Consider the following 21,693-nt stretch of genomic DNA (forward strand, 5'->3'; position numbering starts at 1 on the left):
GTATACTTTTTCTCGAGTGATATTAAATAAAGATCAAATAAAACCTTCAAAGAAATTTCCTTTGCATGCGAATTGTTTTTTGGGAAACTGTTGGTCCCTAATTTCACGCATATTAACAGTTGGTCTTGGTTTCTGCTGGCATTTTTCGGCTTGTTTGTTCGCTTGGTCGGTTCCCCTCGCTGAAGTTCGCTCATAAATTCGCTCATAAATTACTATCATTTATTTCGATTATCTTTCAAATATTGTGTGAATCATTCCAAAGTACGAAAATGAGCAATGAGATGAAATGATTTGATGATTTGAAGAAGCAGCAACGACAGGTCCAGAACACATTCGACGCTGTGCAGCAGTTTATACGGAAGTTTAAACCAGAGAAGCATCAGTTGCAAATCCAAGTTAGACTGGAAATGTTGGAGTTAGCCATGAAGAAATTCTACGCCGTGAGAAGGAAATTGGAGATACTTTCAGAAGAAGCGGATGAGAAAGAATCTATGGACACCAAAGAGTGTTCTGAAGATCGTGTTACAAGGATGGAATCGCTTGCTGAGAAGCGAGAAGAAGAAAGTGCCCAACTATCTCGACAGGCTGAAAATTCATACTGTGAGATGAAATCAACCCTACAGAGTCTACAGTCCGATTTACAACAGTCTACAGTCTACAGTCCGATTTTACAACCCTCATCATCCTCCTCTTCGAAGATACAACCGACGGATCAATCGTGTGTGCAATCACGTGTCAAACTTCCAGAAATACGACTGCCAAGCTTTGGAGGCAAGACACGAGATTGGGTTACGTTCCGGGATATGTTTAGAAGCCTCATCCATCGGAACGAACAGCTTACCGAAATGGATAAGTTTACGTATCTTCGGTCATCCCTCACAGGTGAAGCGTTCCAAGAAGTAAATTCCATAGAAATGTCGGCGGTCAATTATACAGTTGCGTGGGAAGTGTTGCAAACCCGGTACGAAAACAAGAAGCTTATCGTGAAGGCTCACCTAGATGCACTATTTGCATAGGAACCAATGAAGAGGGAGAATCACGAAGCATTGAATCATCTTCTCAGCGAGTACGATCGAAACTTACAAATGCTGGAAAAGATTGGTGAAGCTCCATATAACTGGAGTACAATTTTAGTGTACATGGTATGCTCTAGACTCGATCCTGTAACTCTCCGCCACTGGGAATCGCATCACAGCTCAAAGGATGTGCCCAGTTATGATGAATTAACAGCTTTCCTCCATGCACATTGTTCAGTCCATAACACCCGTTAGGTATCAACAAATCGAAATCAAGAAAACGAAATTAGGCACAAGTCATACGTTCATTCAATCAGCAAATCGGTGTCCGTTTTGTGGAGAAAGTCCGCACTCAGCATTTAAGTGTCAAAGGTTTCTGGCTTTGAGAATACCTGAGCGGTATGACAAGGTGAAACGAAATGGGCTATGCTTGAATTATTTCTCTTCCTCACATCTAGTTCGATCTTGTACAAGTGGAGTTTGTCGTCAATGCAGACAAAAACATGAGAGCACATGATCAGGCAGTTGGGAGATTCACATGATATCGCATTGAGGAGGTTCCATGGTCTCAAAAAGCGTTTCGCAGCGGACAATAATTTGAAGACTCAATATATCGAATCCATCGAAGAATACTTGGCAATGGGACATATGATAGAAGCGCCTGAAGAAGATTCCAGACAGCCTTTGTACCATTTACCTCAACATGCTATCATAAAATCCGACAGCACCACGACCAAGCTACGGGTCGTATTCGACGCTTCCTGTCGCATTTCAACGGGAGTCTCGCTAAACGACGGACTCATGGTTGGACCAGTTGTGCAGGAGGATTTACTCTCCATCGTATTACGATTTCGATTTCGAAGGTTCGCTATCATAGCAGATATTGCGAAAATGTATCGCATGGTGAGGTTAAATTCGGCAGATCAGCCACTCCAGCGCATTCTTTGGAGGAAGTCCGCCAACGAACCGGTAACCACATTCCAGCTGACGACAGTCACATATGTCACAGCCTCCGCAACATACCTGGCGACGAAGTGCATTCAACGTTTGGCGAATAATGCAAAACTTACACATCCTTTAGCAGCAGAGATGGCTCGGAAGGATTTTTATGTAGATGACCTTCTTAGTGGTACAGACAGCATCGAAATTGGAAAGCATCTTGTCAGACAACTCATCGATATGCTTAACTCTGCCGGATTTTGTTTGAGAAAATGGAGCTCTAACTCCATTTTGTTGTGACGCATCAGATGCAGCGTGTGGTGCGTGTCTATATTTACGCTGCACCTCACTTGATGGATCAGTTACTGTTCGTCTCATCACGGCCAAATCGAAAGTTGCGCCAATAGAAAATATCAATCGAAAAAAGAAAAAACAGGAAGTGGGTTATATCTATGGTATAACCGCAAGGGTGACGTAGGACTATCGTTGATTTAGAGATCATTTGTTTGAAGTTGGATCTAAATCCATTCTGAATGAATGAATATTTGGGGGACTTCGAAAACGAGAGCGTTACGTTGGAGGCACAAGGTTCTATGCATCCAATATAGGATACGAAAAACCTTGTTCTGAAGAATAATCTTCAGAAGCTTTCCTGCTAACTGTACTAGATTGACAAATCACAAACCCAAATGTATTATATGGATATTTTATGGATAGAAAACATTAAAATAAACTCTTTCGCTTGAAAGTAATTTTCAATTCCAAGGGAAACTGGCAGATTAGTTTTCCAGCAACGATTAGATATTTCCACATTTTCCTCGATACTGGAAGCCCACCAGTGGTTAATACTAACTCGATAACCACCTGTTTATAATACTTGATTGAAAAATATTTGGTCACAGTGTTACATGGATAGAAAACATTCAAATAAACTCTTTCACATGAATGTATTTTTAAATTCCCAGAGGAACTGGCAGATTATTTTCAGTAACGATTAGATATTTCAAAATTTTCCTCGATACTGGAAGCCCACCAGTGGTTAATGCTAACTCGATAACCATCTGTTAATAGCACTTGATTGAAACATATTTGGTCACAGTGTTACATGGATAGAAAACATTCAAATAAACTCTTTCACATGAATGTATTTTTAAATTCCCAGGGGAACTGGCAAATTATTTTCAGTAACGATTAGATATTTCCACATTTTCCTCGATACTGGAAGCCCACCAGTGGATAATGCTAACTCGATAACCATCTGTTAATAGCACTTGTTTGAAACATATTTGGTCACAGTGTTACATGGATAGAAAACATTCAAATAAACTCTTTCAAATGAATGTATTTTTAAATTCCCAGGGGAACTGGCAGATTTTTTTTTAATCTGTATTATAGTGATTTTCAACTTATTTGGTTGGTTCGTCACTTGTACTTCCATTTTTGGAAGAATGTCGGGAGTGAGAATTGAACTCGTGACCTTCAGCGTGAGAGGCATGGATGTTACCACTACGCCAGATCGCCTCCTCTAGGAACTGGCAGATTATTTACAGTAACGATTAGATATTTCCACATTTTCCTCGATACTGGAAGCCCACCAGTGGTTAATGCTAACTCGGTAACCATCTGTTAATAGCACTTGATTGAAACATATTTGGTTCTCAATGTTACGTTGATAGAAAACATTCAAATAAACTCTTTCACATGAATGTATTTTTAAATTCCCAGAGGAACTGGCAGATTATTTTTCAGCAATGATTAGATCTTTCCGGAACTTTCTCGATGCTGAATGGCATCCAAACGGAAAGAATTCTGCGCGTGTATGTGTCGATCCTTCGCCGTCCACCTCCTCCAGCACGTTAGGCAACGATGTTGTCTTGTCGATGTCCTCACGAAAAATGAATGTGTCTCTTCTTCTTCTTCTTCTTCTTTTTGGCTTTAAGAGGGTTTAAACTTTTCAGTTCATTCGCCTCTAGCTCTGAGAAGAGCCATTGAGCACTAGTCTTGAGGAGGCTGGTGAAAAAGAAGAAAAAACCATATTCAGCGGACCTGTCTGCTCAGATGTAAAACCGGGCGAAGGTAGGAAAGGATCCTATGCCATATAAGATGTTTAATATGAGCTGTAACGTAATTGTATTGTTATTATTGAGTACCAAAGCAGCGACAAAGCATCGTATAACCTAGCTCTAGATCAAAAGGAAATGTAGGGGGAGGGGGAGGTGGGGAGGATAAGGAAAGGAAAGGTAAGGAAAAGGGGTGGGATAGAGTGGGAAGGAATGATGTGATGTTGGATGATTTATAAATGTAGTTGAATTTAATGGTGTTAGTAAAATGCTGGATAAGTATGAATTAGTGTGGTTAGAATTTAGTAAACAAAACAATAATATGTTTAAAAGGTATGCTGTTTGATTATGTAGTACTGCTGCATATGCTGGAAAAAGTTAATTTGTGAGTTATATATGGAAGATGTTTATGTTTATATATTTTTATTTGTTTTAATATTTTTGTATGTTATATGTTTATAGATGCATACACATACATACGCCAATTTATTTGTTAGATTTGTAATTTTGTACATAAACCTGTGCATGCATGCGCATGTACATGTATACATATATATACATTTTATTTACTTATATCTACATGTATATGCATACGCGGCGGTGAAGTGACTAACTGAAATAAGAATGTATTTTAGATTTTACCAAAGAAGCCGGTTTCTTTCAGAAACGCAATTAGATTGGTTTCCTGTGTCTCGTCTCTACTGAGAGTGTCTCGGAGACTCTGACCTATATTGTGTCGGGCACGAGCATCTTTGGTGTGTTGGCATTCTAGTAGAAGACGCCTAACTGAAACTTGGGCTGAGTTACATGCGCAAAGTGGTCTTTCGGTTTTCTTCATTAGGTGTGAGTGTGTGAAAAAAGTGTGTCCAATTCGAAGACGGGTTAGCACTCGTCTTTCTTTGCTGTTGTTTTGATCAAACCAAGGAAGCGTGGTATTTTTGATTTGATGGAGATGGGTGGGAGGTTAACCAGCCTATGGTCCAGCTTTCGCGAATTTGCTGTTTGACCCAGCGAGCTATATCAGTTCGAGGACAGGGTATAACTGGTGGTTCTATTTTGCTACCCTTACCGGCCAGTTTGTCTGCGGTTGTGTTTCCGAGGATTCCGGAATGACCAGGAACCCAACAGTAGGAGACGTTTTTTTCTGAAGCAGCCTGTTCTGTCTGTATTATCCATGGGTGTCTACTGTTTCCACTGAGCAGGTCTTGAAGACAGCTAGCTGAATCGGAGAAAATTTCCGTAGGAAGGTGATCATGGGTACACTCTTGTGTAGCTATTAGTAGAGCAAAAGCTTCCGCACTGAAGACGGAGCATTGCGGTGGAAGAGAAAAGCTACCGGTGTATCTGTTCTCGAAAATTCCACACCCAACTCCATCGGAGTTAACAGAACCGTTTAGACCTGGTGTTCGAATTTGAAGTGTGTTGCCGTGAGTTGATTGAAGCAGGCTTTCACTTTTGGTGGAGGGTCTCCCGCACGGACAGACTTGAGAAGATCAAGATTTACGTTCGGCGGTTTTACGTTCCATTTTCTTCCCGTGGCAGCTGAAAGTGCGCATATATCGGGAAGGTCCTGATTTGTGAGGTCTTTGAACCAGTTTTTAGCTCGAATTACTAATGGTACATGGGGGTCATTGTCAGGAAGTGAAAGTTGTCGGATGGCTTTACCTGTGATAATTCTTGTCACAAGGTATTTGAAAGGTAGATGGCCACTTTCCGCCATGACGGCAGAAGTGGGACTCGTGATGAAGGCTCCTGTTGCTAGCTTTATTGCTTTGGTGTAGATGAGTTCAATGACGTTGAGTACTCTGTCCCCACCACGGCTGAAGATGCCTACTCCGTAGAGAATTTGGGGGATCAACCAGACATTGATAATTTTCAGCAATGTTTCTCTGTGTCCAGAGGATAAACTTCCTGTAATAGACTTCAGGATATTCATTTTACCGTTCGCTGTTTTTTTGACTAATTGAGCATGATGTAAAAAGTTAAGCCTGGTATCGAAGGTTACGCCCAGTATTCTTAGTGTTCTCTTCTGAGGGATTTCGGTTTGATTAAGCTTTAGGGCGGATTTCTTTTTAAGTGTTTTGCCAATGTGAATGAATCGGGATTTTTCTGGCGAAAATTGGAATCCTATGTTTTGGGCCCAGTTTTGTATGGAATCAATTGTACTTTGAAGTCTCTTTCTCTGTGCTAACCCAAAGCCACTGACAGAAACAAGAGTGATATCATCAGCATAAACAAAAATGTTTATACTGTCGGGAATTAATTCAAAAATAGGTTGCATGGCAACATTGAACAGTGTTGGAGAAAGGACTGAACCTTGGGGAAACCCGTTTTCAAGGATTTTCAATGAAGACTTGTGATTGTTGATGATTGTTTTAAAGGTTCTGTTTTCCAGGAACCCTTTGATGAAGAAGCCTAATCTACCACGAACCCCCCAGTTGAAAAGATTTTTCAGAACTGGGTACCTCCATGCTCGATCGAAGGCCTTGCTAAGATCGAGTGATACAACATCTGCGTGCAGATTACTTTCAGCAGCGTCGTCTAGGACTTTTTCGAGAGCTACGAGGCAGTCTTCTGTACTTTTACCCTCGCGGAAGGCAAATTGTCTAGGGTCGAGCAGCTTGTTTGACTCTAAAAAGGTCGTTAGGCGCCGGTTGATAATTTTTTCCATGATTTTACCGACACAACTCAGAAGAGTGATGGGACGGAAGTTGTCCAGCAGGTGATTATTCTTGTCTGGTTTAGGCAGAGAGACCATTAGGCCCTCTTTCCAGCAATTTGGGAAAATTCCACTGTTCCATACATTGTTGTGAAGTTTTAAAAGAGCTTTTTTCCCAAGATAGGGTAGGTTTTTCAGCATTGGGTAGTTGATGTCATCTGGTCCAGTGGAGCCGCGTGTTGCTTTGTTTAAGGCCCATTCTAGTTCTTTGAGGGAAATAGTTTTGTTGAAGTCAAAAATTGCATCGGTGTTAAAATCAATTGGGATTTTTTCGCATTCTGCCTTGCGGGTTTGGAAGGTAGTATCGAAGCTTTGGTTGGATGAGGTGGAGGCAAAGAAATCTCCGAAAGCCTCTGCTATAGTTTTCCGATCATTTGTATAATGACCGTTAATTAGAAGGTTGTATTCATTGTTTCTTTTTTTGCCATGAAGCCTGCCAATTTTGCTCCATAATTCCTTTGACGACGTGTTAGGATTAATATCGTTGACGAATTTAATCCAGCTGTTATGCTTGGCTGTTTTAATAATAGCTCTAGCATTGTTGCGAGCCCTTTGGAATTTCTCTAGCAGAGTGTGCTTAGATGGGTTATCCGGGTGGGCCTTTCTTAGCTTGCGTAAGGCTTTTCTTCTGTCTTTGATGGCTGTATTTACTTCAGGTGTCCACCATGGGACGCATTTTCTACCAGGATTTCCGCTGGTTCTAGGAATGTGCCGTATTGCAACCTCAAGGACGGCTTGGGAAAAGTCTTCGGGTGTCCAATCTTGTTTGGTTGAGAGGCAGCTTTCAATGTCACATTGATAGCCAGCCCAGTTTGCATATTCAAATTTCCATCTCGGCCTTGTTGAAACTTCTGGAGAAGGTTGGCCAAGGGAAATACATATTGGGAGATGATCGCTGTTGCAGCAATCATCGTGGGTGTTCCATGAAAGCTTTGAACAAAGTTGAGGAGATGCGATGGTGAGATCTATGGCCGAAGAAGAGCCAGAAGCAGAATTGATTCTGGTGTGTTGGCCGTTGTTCAGAAGAGTGAGAGTATTATCGGAGAGAAAATCCTCTAAAATGGACCCTCTTCGATTGAGGTATGAGCATCCCCAGGCATACGAGTGAGCATTGAAATCACCCATAAGGAGAACTGGGGAGGGAAGTTGGTTGAGAAGATGGTCCAGTTGACCCCGTAGAGGAGCCACATCGGACGTAGGAGAAATGTATATGCTGGCTACTGTGATTGGAAACGGAAGGTTTATGCGTATTGCCACTGCTTGTAGAGCGGTGTTAACGGGGAGAAAATTGTGGGTTCGGGTAAAAATTCCGAGTTCCGATGCGAAGGAATCCAAATAAAATTACTTCTGGGATCACTGTCCCACGAATGGTCAGAATAAGGGTAGCTGTGGGGATAACTATATTGTTTTCCTTCCTAGTGATCCGCTTAACATCGATCACTTGTTGGTCGGCAAGTTCAGTGAGAACTATTGATTCAGGAATATCAATCACTTCCCGGCATGTGACAACGCATTTGCGTTGATTTAATGTTGGATGATATATTACCTCAACAGGTGTTTTATCGATGAGTTCATTTATTAAGAGGAGCTTACCGATGGTGTCCTCGTCTCTGGCCGTTAAGATGTACTGCGTTCTCTTCTTATCGTCCTTTGATGGTCGGGCGTTGTTTTTATCAAAATCTTTCATGAAATTGGCGATGGTTTTGCTCACAACAAATGGGTTGGATGGTAACACATGGTTTCCTGTAGCACGCAAGAGTAAAATTTGAAGATTACCGTTCAGAGGGTCAGCCCACTCTGGAGCGGTACGTTGAGTCGGCTTTCCTTGATAAAAATTTGTAGCCCGGCCTCCCGGAGGCCCGGAGCTATTGGACGCCATGATATTGCCTAGCTACACCCTGGGTATAGCCGGCAGAATGGTTTCGGTTTACACAAACCTAACAAAACACTATTCGGATATGTGCGAGAAAACGCTTAACACACTCAATGGAGAAAAACGAAATAGCCTGAAACTGATTCACTGTAACGCGAAAATTTGGAAAAAACGTACTAAAATTTTTCAGTCGTATACACTTTCAGTTCAATCACTTCACCGTTGAAATTCGTTTGCGTATATTCACGCTATGTATTATTTGATTCTAAACACTAAAAGAGGCACTATGAGGGTAGCGTCAGTGACGCCACGAAAGCGCGCGCTTTTTCCGGCTAGCCGGTGAGCGCCCGCTTTCCACGGTCGAAACGAGCTGATGCCTTCTCCTATTCGCCTTCTGCTTCCACGCTGTAAAAATTTAAATAATTCTCCTTCTCAAATTGCCAACGGGAGACGTCCCAGTCTGCTGTCCAAAACGCCACAACGCCGAGATGCTGAAAAAAACGACCTTCTCGGTCGGAGGTTAAAATCAGTATGAATGTGTCTCACTACCAGAATATCGCTTAAGTATGCTTTTTGTGTGTGATTAAATCGAGAGAAGGTGTGGTTTACGATGGTAATTTGGAAGGCAAACTAGAGGGGAATGAACTCTCTGAGCTCTAAACTTTCGGCGACTGAGCAATAATCGATTGCGTACGCATACAACATTGGATACGGAAATATCCTACAGATGGGGAAGGATAATCTTCAGAAGCTTTCTTGCTAATTACACTTGGTTGAAAAATTACAAAATCAAATGTATTTGATCGCTGTGTTATATGGTTAGAAAACATTAAAATAAACTCTTTCACATGAATGTATTTTTAAATTCCCAGATGAACTGGCAGATTATTTTCAGTAACGATTAGATATTTCCACATTTTCCTCGATACTGGAAGCCCACCAGTGGTTAATGCTAACTCGATAACCATCTGTTAATAGCACTTGATTGAAACATATTTGGTCACAGTGTTACATGGATAGGAAACATTCAAATAAACTCTTTCACATGAATGTATTTTTAAATTCCCAGAGGAACTGGCAGATTATTTTCAGTAACGATTAGATATTTCCACATTTTCCTCGATACTGGAAGCCCACCAGTGGTTAATGCTAACTCGATAACCATCTGTTAATAGCACTTGATCGAAACATATTTGGTCACAGTGTTACATGGATAGAAAACATTCAAATAAACTATTTCACATGAATGTATTTTTAAATTCCCAGAGGAACTGGCAGATTATTTTCAGTAACGATTAGATATTTCCACATTTTCCTCGATAATGGAAGCCCACCAGTGGTTAATGCTAACTCGATAACCATCTGTTAATAGCACTTGATTGAAACATATTTGGTCACAGTGTTACATGGATAGAAAACATTCAAATAAACTCTTTCACATGAATGTATTTTTAAATTCCCAGAGGAACTGGCAGATTATTTTCAGTAACGATTAGATATTTCAAAATTTTCCTCGATACTGGAAGCCCACCAGTGGTTAATGCTAACTCGATAACCATCTGTTAATAGCACTTGATTGAAACATATTTGGTCTCAGTGTTACATGGATAGAAAACATTCAAATAAACTCTTTCACATGAATGTATTTTTAAATTCCCAGAGGAACTGGCAGATTATTTTCAGTAACGATTAGATATTTCCACATTTTCCTCGATACTGGAAGCCCACCAGTGGTTAATGCTAACTCGATAACCATCTGTTAATAGCACTTGATTGAAACATATTTGGTCACAGTGTTGCATGGATAGGAAACATTCAAATAAACTCTTTCACATGAATGTATTTTTAAATTCCCAGAGGAACTGGCAGATTATTTTCAGTAACGATTAGATATTTCCACATTTTCCTCGATACTGGAAGCCCACCAGTGGTTAATGCTAACTCGATAACCGTCTGTTAATAGCACTTGATTGAAACATATTTGGTCACAGTGTTACATGGATAGAAAACATTCAAATAAACTCTTTCACATGAATGAATTTTTAAATTCCCAGGGGAACTGGCAGATTATTTTCAGTAACGATTAGATATTTCCACATTTTCCTCGATACTGGAAGCCCACCAGTGGTTAATGCTAACTCGATAACCATCTGTTAATAGCACTTGATTGAAACATATTTGGTCACAGTGTTACATTGATAGAAAACATTCAAATAAACTCTTTCACATAATCGATTGCGTACGCATACAATATTGGATACGGAAATATCCTACAGATGGGGAAGGATAATCTTCAGAAGCTTTTCTGCTAATTACACTTGGTTGAAAAATTACAAAATCAAATGTATTTGATCGCTGTGTTATATGGTTAGAAAACATTAAAATAAACTCTTTCACAAACACAAACCACATTTTCCTCGATACTGGAAGCCCACCAGTGGTTAATGCTAACTCGATAACCATCTGTTAATAGCATTTGATTGAAAAATATTTGGTCACAGTGTTACATGGATAGAAAACATTCAAATAAACTCTTTCACATGAATGTATTTTAAAAGAGGAACTGGCAGATTATTTTCAGTAACGATTAGATATTTCCACATTTACTCGATACTGGAAGCCCACCAGTGGTTAATGCTAACTCGATAACCGTCTGTTAATAGCACTTGATTGAAACATATTTGGTCACAGTGTTACATGGATAGAAAACATTCAAATAAACTCTTTCACATGAATGAATTTTTAAATTCCCAGGGGAACTGGCAGATTATTTTCAGTAACGATTAGATATTTCCACATTTTCCTCGATACTGGAAGCCCACCAGTGGTTAATGCTAACTCGATAACCATCTGTTAATAGCACTTGATTGAAACATATTTGGTCACAGTGTTACATTGACAGAAAACATTCAAATAAACTCTTTCACATAATCGATTGCGTACGCATACAATATTGGATACGGAAATATCCTACAGATGGGGAAGGATAATCTTCAGAAGCTTTTCTGCTAATTACACTTGGTTGAAAAATTACAAAATCAAATGTATTTGATCGCTGTGTTATATGGTTAGAAAACATTAAAATAAACTCTTTCACAAACACAAACCACATTTTCCTCGATACTGGAAGCCCACCAGTGGTTAATGCTAACTCGATAACCATCTGTTAATAGCATTTGATTGAAACATATTTGGTCACAGTGTTACATGGATAGAAAACATTCAAATAAACTCTTTCACATGAATGTATTTTAAAAGAGGAACTGGCAGATTATTTTCAGTAACGATTAGATATTTCCACATTTACTCGATACTGGAAGCCCATCAGTGGTTAATAAGTTAGAACACACACACACACACCTATAGTTTACACATACATATGAATCCCTACACTGTATATCACACATATACGTCTTTAGATTTGTATTTACAAATTATAATGTACCGAATATCAATATAACGCCACCCTACGGTAGCTAACATAAAAGCATTACAAACATCCGCAATAGAACGGTCAGACCGAGATCGAAATACGATCTGTAACAATAATAAATGCGGAATCCGCGTTAGCATGCTATCTTTTGTTTAGCTTACTAAGATAAGCAACGATCGCTAACCATGGGTGCGCGAAGAAATAAATTGAACAATAAAATCAGTTGAAAACGGTCACTCATGAAGTCTGGTTTGAATACTAGATAATTGGCGCCCGAAAGTGAAAGTGTGAAAATTTAAGTGCAATCTGGAGGTACTGCAATCCAGATACAGTGCAATTAAAAAAATACTGCATTGTTCTAATCCCAATCGGAAGCCGGGTGAAGGTCTCGTTAGTAGCAAGCCAGCGAAAGCGACAACGACATCACTCTGAGAGGAACAAGTAAGTTCAAAAAGAAAAAAAATGTCGACACTACCATCACTTGAAAGTTTGAACGCAGCAATCAGTGTCCTAGCACAACAAGTGACACAACTAAATAACCAAGTTAACCCAACGCCGGAAGCTAATTTCGCGCCATTCGAAATTAGAAACCCCACGACGGGGCACATTGCTCAGGTGTCGCACGAGGATCCGTTGGCTCTTCTAAAAACTATAAACGACTACGATGGAAACCCGAATCTCCTTAACCATTGGCTGAATAAAGCGAGGAGGATCAACCAAATTTTTTGACGTAGGACTACGTCTTTCATTTCTATACCGGGGTGTAAAACCAAAGTTTCGAGAACGAAAGCGTTACGCTGGAGACGAGATTTTGAGCGTTAATAGCTCTTAAACAACTGAACGAAATGGTATGATAAACACTTCATTTGAAAGATAAAATGTCTACGCGTCATATACTTGTTACTTTTTGATCCAAAAACTTGTTTCAATAGTCTTAAAATTGCTTTCAAAACAGGCTATTGAAATCACCAATCGGTATATAAGCGAGCGCCGCTCGTAAACCCACTCGGTTATGATTGAACAGCGATTGGAGCATGTTGTCGCTGTTGTTGTGAAGCTAATTTCGTTTATCATGAAAACGCTGATGAACGGTGTCACCAAGAGCCTGTTTGTGCACCTAAGGCCAAAAGGGAATCCATCAGGAGGAGAGTGATGCCACGGTTCCGCTTGAAACATCGGAGCAGCCGCCACACACACACACACATACACACATACACGCGCGGAATTCTCGTTGCTATCATCGTTGCTGAAAAATAATCTGCCAGTTCCCCTGGGAATTGAAAAATACATTCATGCGAAAGAGTTTATTTTAATGTTTTCTATCCATATAACACTGCAACCAAATACATTAATCTGGTTTTGTTATTTTTCAATCAATCGCAATTAACAGGAAAGCTTCTGAATATTTTTTTCCCCATCAGTGGAAATTTTCGTATCCAATATTGGATGCATAACAAGAAAAACGGAAAATGTTTCACATCGCGAAAATCAAGTCATTTTCGAGCGATTATTTGCTTTCTACTCATATAATGCTGCGACCAAATACATTTCGTTTTGGATTTTTTCAATCAAGTGCGATCAACGTAAGACCATGTCTTTCGGCAATTTATTAGAGGTGCAATGAATCTTTAGGAATTCCCGCTCTACGCGCACTGGCAAACAATGTTTACTCAACAATTTCTCAAACGAGAAATGGGTGTTGTGAGAAAGGATTAGCGAACGCGAAAACGACAAACGGGAGAAAGATACGTTTGGAGATTGAAGGAAATTGGCAGAAAACTTCTTCATTCTATCATTCAAATAATGTGATTCATACCACATCGTTTTGCCAGAAAGAGATTATTAATGTTCAAAGGAGGAATCGAGTCCTCCGAGGAAATTACCCAGCGCAAATTAGAGTCGACTATCGATTGCGGCATTCGTACACAAATAATTTTATAATGCAGTTTCTCCAAAGTGATTTCTTCGGATATATTCACTACATCATGTCATGTATTTCATATTCTTCATTAAGAAATCCATATACATGGCACCTATCGGTAACGAATTATTATCGAAACCACGATTTTCGCTAAATGCTCCTTTCAGTTCGGCCTGTAAAAAACTTTTCTGTACTCTAATCCATCAAATTTGGAGCCCTGAAAAGGGCCGTTGATTATATGCTAAGCTAATATAGCACGCTCTCCTCGGATACGATGGGCCAGCTGGATGTCCTTGGGCATGATGTGACGCGTTTTGCATGGATAGCACACAAATTGGTATCTTCGAATAAGCCTCCTGCAGCGTCATAGCTGCGGAACTTTGGAAGCGCAAGTCGGTTTTGAAGTCCTGAGCAATTCCACGATCCAAATGCTGCAAAGGTAGCTGCAGATCAGCAATTCGGTCGACTTCTGATAGCGATGAATTTCACGCAAAGTTCCCGGTCGATAGCGATGTGGCTTCTCCACCTATCCTGCTACTGGTGCGCTTATCCGAGCTGACTTCGTGTGCCTTACCACCGAATGACTAACGAGCTGTCTGCGAAAGACTAACGAGCTCGAGTCCTCACGGTGCGAGAGTAGAGTAAGAAATGAACGAAACGGTAACGGTATTGAATTAAAGAGACTTTAAACTCAGAGAGTTCATTCGTCTCTTGCCCTTGAGGGCGGGAAATTTAACTGAAGGAAAACTAAGAAAAAACTATTGCAAAATTCGTTATTCTCGCTCGACTCAGTCCTAGTAACCGCTATGGATGTATGTCGTATCGCCGCACCCTACACGGCTCTGGGGCCAAAAACACAACCAAACAAATGGAGCAGGGAAAAAGCCCCTTTTAGTGTGCTTGAGGAGCTCGCTTCTAAAAAGGGCGTAAAAAACCTGCTCATCTTTTGCTGAAATTAGAAGAGAAAACAAACGTAATTTTATCAGTATAGGTAGATTTAGTAATTTGACATTAGATCTGATCGAATAACCCTGTATCCTTTAGAAAATCGATGGTCCTTTTTTGCTCGACGGCGTCGTCCGATAGTGCTGTCCTTATGGTGTCTGCAACCTGAAACTTTATTCTTGAAGCATTAAATTTAGGGCATGTGATTAATATGTGTTCCACCGTGAGTCTTACATTGCACGACTCACATAGTGTTGGTTCCAATCTACGCATGATAAATTTGTGTGTTAAAAATGTATGCCCGATACGTAAACGTGTCAGACATACTTGAGTAAATCGGAGAATACTATCCTTCCAGGGAAGGGTAGTATTCTTGATCCTTCTTAAGAAGAGGTCACGGGAAAAAGACCAACTGTTCTCCCAGCTCAATCTGAGGGATTGCATGACCCATTTGATGGTGTCATTTGCTGGGTGGGAGGTGGTCCATAGTTCGGAGAGCCTACCCTCCTTGGCGAGACGATCAGCCTGTTCATTACCCTGGATTCCGCAGTGCCCTGGGACCCAGCAGAAAGTGATGTCCTTCCCTGTAATTTTTTCCTCAATGCTTTGTATCCAAGGGTGTTTACTATCGTCACTTTGTAGCGCCCGTAATGCACTATAGGAATCCGAGAAGATCACCACTTTACTGTCGTTATCACAGAGTGACGTCGCGACAAGGAGAGCGGCAATTTCGGCGGAGTATACCGAACATATGGAAGGCAGTTGGAATTTTAGCTCCGTGTTATTGGTGGTGGGTGTGATACTTGTTATGAAGGTGGTTATTAAAACAGGTCGTAACAATGCTGCTGGCTTCCCCAGCCCTGACAGCATTTTTGATTGACCAGTCTATCTTTGGCGGATGTGCGTGCCATGGGCGTTGACCCACTCTGCTTAATGGGGCAATAGTCGGGAGGGTGACTTGGCTAATATTTTGCAGCCAAATGTTGGCTCTGGAGTAAATGGATAGATGATCCGGGTATTTCTCGGACGTCCGGATGGCTTTAGTGGCTAGGATATTTGTGAGGAAGTGTTCGAAAGGAACTACGCCGGCCTCCACAAGCAGAGCGTTTATTGGGCTGGTCTGAAGGGCTCCTGATGCATATCTAATCACATTATGGTAGACAGGCTTTAAGTAATTCAAGTGAGCCCAAGAGGCACGGCTGAAAAGTTCGATGCCGTAACGAATTTTAGAGAAGATAATGCTTTTGCCTATGTTGTAGATGGTTTTACGAGAACTCAAGCGGCATCGGCCACCTAGAGCTTTCACCAGCCGCAGGCGGCACTTCATACTAGCTTTAGCATTTCTGAGGTGTTGTCCGAAAGATAGTTTACTGTCAACTAGCACTCCGAGAATTCGGACAGAGCTGACTCTCTTAATAGGCCTGCCATTGATTAGACATGTTCTAAACCTTTTCCTATGACCTTTACATTTGCAGCAGTGCATTATATTAGACTTCTCTGCCGAAAACTTAAACCCGATGGAATTTGCCCAGTTACTAACCGCCGAGATTCCTTCCTGCAGTCTTCTGCGGGCCATTTCTGGGAAAGCATTTCTTGCCATCAGCAGTAGATCGTCTGCATAGGCCAGTACCTCGGTGTTTTTAGGGATAACCTCTAGAACCGACTGCATAGCAACGAGGAAGAGGGAAACTGATAGAACCGAACCTTGTGGTACTCCGTTTTCTAGGCAACGGTGATCCGAAAGTACTCCTCCGAAGTAAACTTGAAAACCTCGATTGGTGAGGAAACAGCGAAGAATGTTGAAGAGGGAGCCTTCAAAACCCCATCGGTGGAGTTGATCGATAATGTTATGACGCCATGTGGTATCGTAGGCTTTGGCTAGATCGAGTGAAGCGATTTCGCTATGTTGGCCCTTTTCGATAGTTTCTTGAAGGAAATGATCGAGTTGACTGAAGTAGGTGCCCGTACCTTTACCTCGGCGGAAGCCATGCTGTCTTGGGTCTAATAGTTGGCATTCTTCAACGAATGCAAAGGTAGCGTCATTTTATAAACCATAAAAGTATAGAATCTAAATCCCACCCTTATTATATTCGTGAGTATACAGTAAGCTTATACAATAAAGAGGGTGGGGTTTACATTCGATTCTTTTATGTTTTATAAAATGACACTTCCCTTGCTTTCGTTCATTTCTTACTCTACTCTCGCACCGTGAGGACTCGTTTCATCGGGACTAAGCAGACAGCTCGTTAGTCCTTCGGTGGTAAGGCACCACGAAAGCAGCTCGGATAAGCGCACCAGTAGCAGGATAGGTGGAGAAGCCACATCGCTATCGACCGGGAACTTCGCATGAAATTCGTCGCTATCAGAAGTCGACCGAATTGCTGATCCGCAAGCTACCTTTGCAGCATTTGGTTCGTGGAATTGCTCAGGACTTCAAAACCGACTTGCGCTTCCAAAGTTCCGCGGTTATGACGCTGCAGGAGGCTTATTCGAAGATACCAATTTGTGTGCTATCCATGCAAAACGCGTCACATCATGCCCAAGGACATCCAGCTGGCCCATCGTATCCGAGGAGAGCGTGCTATATTAGCTTAGCATATAATCAACAGCCCTTTTCAGGGCTCCAAATTTGATGGATTAGAGTTCAGAAAAGTTTTTTACAGGCCGAACTGAAAGGAGCATTTAGCGAAAATCGTAGTGTCGATGATAATTCGATACCGATAGGTGCCATGGATATGGATTTCATAATGAAAAATATGAAATATATGACATGATGTAGTGAATATATCCCCATATCGAAGAAATCACTTTGATGAAACTATTTACCGTTTGTCGTTTTTAAGTGTTGGGAATGGGCATTATTTTCTGAGTAAATTCCAAGAAAAAATCCATTCCTTCTTTAAGCGTGATTCATTCTGCTTCGGATCAACGGAACAGTGATAATCATTTCATACAAAAGATAAAATGTCCAAGAGTTATATGATTGCTATTTATTGAGTCGGAAAATTGTTTCAATAGCTTAATGAAAGCTTCGAAAACAGGTTATAAAATGACGCTTCCTTTGCTTTCGTTCATTTCTTACTCTACTCTCGCACCGTGACGACTCGTTTGTTTGGGACCAAGCAGATAGCAGGTTAGTCATTCAGTGGTAAGGCACACGAAGCGCACCAGCCGCAGGATAGGTGGAGAAGCCACATCGCTATCGACCGGGAACTTTGCTTGAAATTCATCGCTATCGGAAGTCGGCCGAATTGCTGATCCGCAAGCTACCTTTGCAGCTTTTGGTTCGTGGAATTGCTCAGGACTTCAAAACCGACTTGCGCTTCCAAAGTTCCGCGGTTATGACGCTGCAGGAGGCTTATTCGAAGATACAAATTTGTGTGCTATCCACGTAAAACGCGTCACATCATGCCCAAGGACATTCAGCTGGCCCGCGAATTCAAGGAGAGGGTGCTATATTAGCTTAGCATATAATCAACGGCCCTTTTCAGGGCTCCAAATTTGATGGATTAGAGTTCAGAAAAGTTTTTTGCAGGCCAAACTGAAATGAGAATTTTCGTTTGGATGCCATACAGCATCGAGAAAATTCCGGAAAGATCTAATCGTTGCTGAAAAATAATCTGCCAGTTCCCTGGGAATTGAAGAATACATCCATGCGAAAGAGTTTATTTTAATGTTTTCTAATTATATGGCGAACACAGCGACCAAATACATTTGATTTCGTAATTTTTCAATCAAGTGTAATTAGCTGGAAAGCTTCTGAAGATTATTCTTTCCCATCAGTAGGATATTTTCGTATCCAATAATGGATGCATAACATGAAAAACGGAAAATGTTTCGTATCGCCAAAATTATATAATTTTCAATCGATTATTGCTCAGTCGCCGAAATTTTCATACTCAGAGAGTTCATTCTCCTCTAGTTTGACTTCCAAATTGCCATCGTAAACCACACCTTCTCTCGATTCAATCACGCACGAAAAGCATACTGAAATGATATTCTGGTGGTGAAACCCATTCATTTTTCGTGAGGCGTCGTGCACAAATTACGTAACGTGATAAGGGGGGAGGGGTTAGATGTTGCGTTACTTTCTGTTTATTAGAGATAGGAAATTGCGTTACGAAAGGGGGGGGGAGGTTCAAAATCCGGATTTTTGCGTTACGTAATTTGTGCACGACGCCTGAGGACATCGACAAGACAACATCGTTACTGAACGAGCTGAACGGCGAGGGATCGAGGTATTCATTACCTGGCTTGACCTGACCTGAAATGCAATCAGTTTGTTTTAACTGTGAGGGAGCGCAGAAAAGCCGATCGAACAGAAGGAGAAGAGAAGGTGACCAAGAGAGTATCAGCATCGATCAGCATCGATCATCAGCATCGGGAAGACATAGAAGCAGCCGCCACACACACACACATACACGCGCGCAACTCTTTTCGTTTGCTGGTTATCGAGAGGAAACCTGGAAAAAAAAGATCGTTGCTGAAAAATAATCTGCCAGTTCCCCTTGGAATTGAAAATTACATTCAAGCGAGTTTATTTTAATGTTTTCTATTCATATAATACTGCGACCACATACATTTGGTTTTGTGATTTGTCAATCAAGTGCAGTTAACAGGAAAGCTTCTGAAGATTATTCTTCAGAACAAGGTTTTTTGTATCCAATATTGGATGCATAAAACCTTGAGTCTTCAAAGTAACACTCTCGTTTCTGAAGTCACCCAAATATTTATTTATTCATTCATTCAGGATGGATTTAGATTCAACTTCAAACAAATGATCTCTAAATCAACGATAGTCCTACGTCACCCTTGCGGTTATACCATAGATATAACTCACTTCCTTTTTTTTGCAACGGATTCGGATACTCAACAAAAACAGGGTCATTATTACACATTTCTGCTTGGACTAGAATCCAAAATTATTGGACCTGCACAGGAAGTGCTTGCAAAAAATAATTACAAAGCAAATTTCTCACTAATGGAGAAGTTACTTATTGAGGCGTTCGGTGAAAAAAAGAAAATTGAACATTTATTATATGAGATTATTACAGCGGAGCAACATGGAAAAAGTAATCACGAATTTTATGAATACATTACGACTCGACTAAACCAACTTATATCTTCTACAATTCTGAAATACGGCAATCAAAATGCAAAGCCATTAATTGAACAATACAAAATGCAAGCTGTATCGGCATATCTTCGTGGATTAAATGGCATAAATGGATTAATTATTACTGGGTATGACCCAAAGACACTTGAAGAAGCATATCATCATGTAATTACAATGGAAGCTAACACAAGATTGAAGAACGAAATTACGAACGTTCCACAAGTACCAGCAAGAAATTATCAAAGAAGATCATCCAACCAACCGAATAACAATTTTCAACAACAAAGACAAGATCAAAGATTTCAGTATCAACAACAAGGTACTTTATACCAACAACGACAACACCAACGAGATTTCCAACCGTTTCAAAGACAACAACACAGTTTTGAGCTACGAGAATTTCAACCATTTCAAAGCCAACAACGAAGTTTTGAGCAACGAGAATTTCAACCATTTCAAAGACAACGAGGTTTTGAACAACGAGAATTTCAACCATTTCAAAGACAACAACGAGGTTTTGAACAACGAGAATTTCAACCACATCAACTGCGAGATTTACAACAATTACAACAACAACGAGAAGTCCAACCATTCCAACAACAGCAACATGAGAACCAACAGTTCCAGCAACAACTTCAGCGTGATCGAGAGCTAAGAAATAATCCGAGAGGGGAGCCGATGGAAATCGATCGTTCAACACGATCACGACATGTGAATTATGAAAACAGAAACCAGCTAATAAATAATATAGAAGAATGCGAGGAACACGGAAATGAGGCAAGTTCATGTCAACTATTTACCCTAAATAAAAAAGGCCTTCCATATTTGGAAATTCAAGGAAAAATAAAAACAAGAAAATTTCTAATTGATACAGGATCAAAATATAATTTTATCAAACCAGGAATTGTCGATAAAACATTTCTACTACGAAATAGATTTCATGTTGAATCCATAAATGGTGTAAATGTTATAAATGAATTTGCAAATTTAAATATTATACCTTCTGTTAACGAGAATCAAAAATATTATATACTTCCACTTTTAACTAAATATGACGGGATTATAGGAATTCAAACCTTACAAAGAATTGGTGCAATTATTAACACCGTTAATAACACTATTATACTCCCCAAAACAAAATTATTCCTCAAATACGACGAAAATGACTCTGATGCAATACATATGATCGAAATTTCCCATTTAAATGAGGAAGAGAAGTATAAACTGCAAGAAGTAATTAGCGAAAATTTCAAATTATTTCAAGATAATAATGAACCTATGAAAACCATTCCAGCAAAAATTCGAACTAAGGACGATTTTCCTATCTATACGAGACCTTATAATCCACCACACAATATGAGAAACGAAGCTAAAGAACAAATTCAAGAACTATTAGACAAAGGAATCATTAGAAAATCTCAATCACCATATAATTCCCCGTTATGGATCGTTCCTAAGAAGATCGATACCAGTCAGATTCAAAAATATAGAATGGTCATCGACTATCGAAAGTTAAACGATAATACAATCGAATATAAATTTCCAATGCCAGATATAAATAGTATATTGTCTCAGTTGAAAGGACAAAAATATTTTACAGTTATTGATCTAAAATATGGGTTTCATCAAATTAAACTAGATACAAGAGATATTGAAAAAACAGCATTTAGC

At 40.2% G+C, this 21,693-nt stretch overlaps 2 protein-coding genes across 2 annotated transcripts; both read left to right on the forward strand.

Annotated features, from left to right (window-relative positions):
* Positions 1–422: 422 nt before the first annotated feature.
* LOC129761249 (uncharacterized) lies at positions 423–1,016 on the forward strand. The gene has a single exon (XM_055758964.1). The coding sequence runs from the start codon at positions 423–425 to the stop codon at positions 1,014–1,016; it is 594 nt and encodes a 197-aa protein (XP_055614939.1).
* A 513-nt stretch (positions 1,017–1,529) lies between these two features.
* Positions 1,530–2,255, forward strand: LOC129761250 (uncharacterized). The gene has a single exon (XM_055758965.1). It carries the CDS (start codon positions 1,530–1,532, stop codon positions 2,253–2,255), a length of 726 nt encoding a protein of 241 aa, XP_055614940.1.
* Positions 2,256–21,693: the final 19,438 nt, after the last annotated feature.

The sequence above is a fragment of the Toxorhynchites rutilus genome, chromosome 1 (genome assembly GCF_029784135.1).
Source record: "Toxorhynchites rutilus septentrionalis strain SRP chromosome 1, ASM2978413v1, whole genome shotgun sequence".
Classification (NCBI taxonomy): domain Eukaryota; kingdom Metazoa; phylum Arthropoda; class Insecta; order Diptera; family Culicidae; genus Toxorhynchites; species Toxorhynchites rutilus.

Bases quoted from the DNA above. Each gene is read 5' to 3' on its own strand.
- LOC129761249 (XM_055758964.1), top strand. From the start codon at position 423: ATGAAGAAATTCTACGCCGTGAGAAGGAAATTGGAGATACTTTCAGAA.
- LOC129761250 (XM_055758965.1), top strand. From the start codon at position 1,530: ATGATCAGGCAGTTGGGAGATTCACATGATATCGCATTGAGGAGGTTC.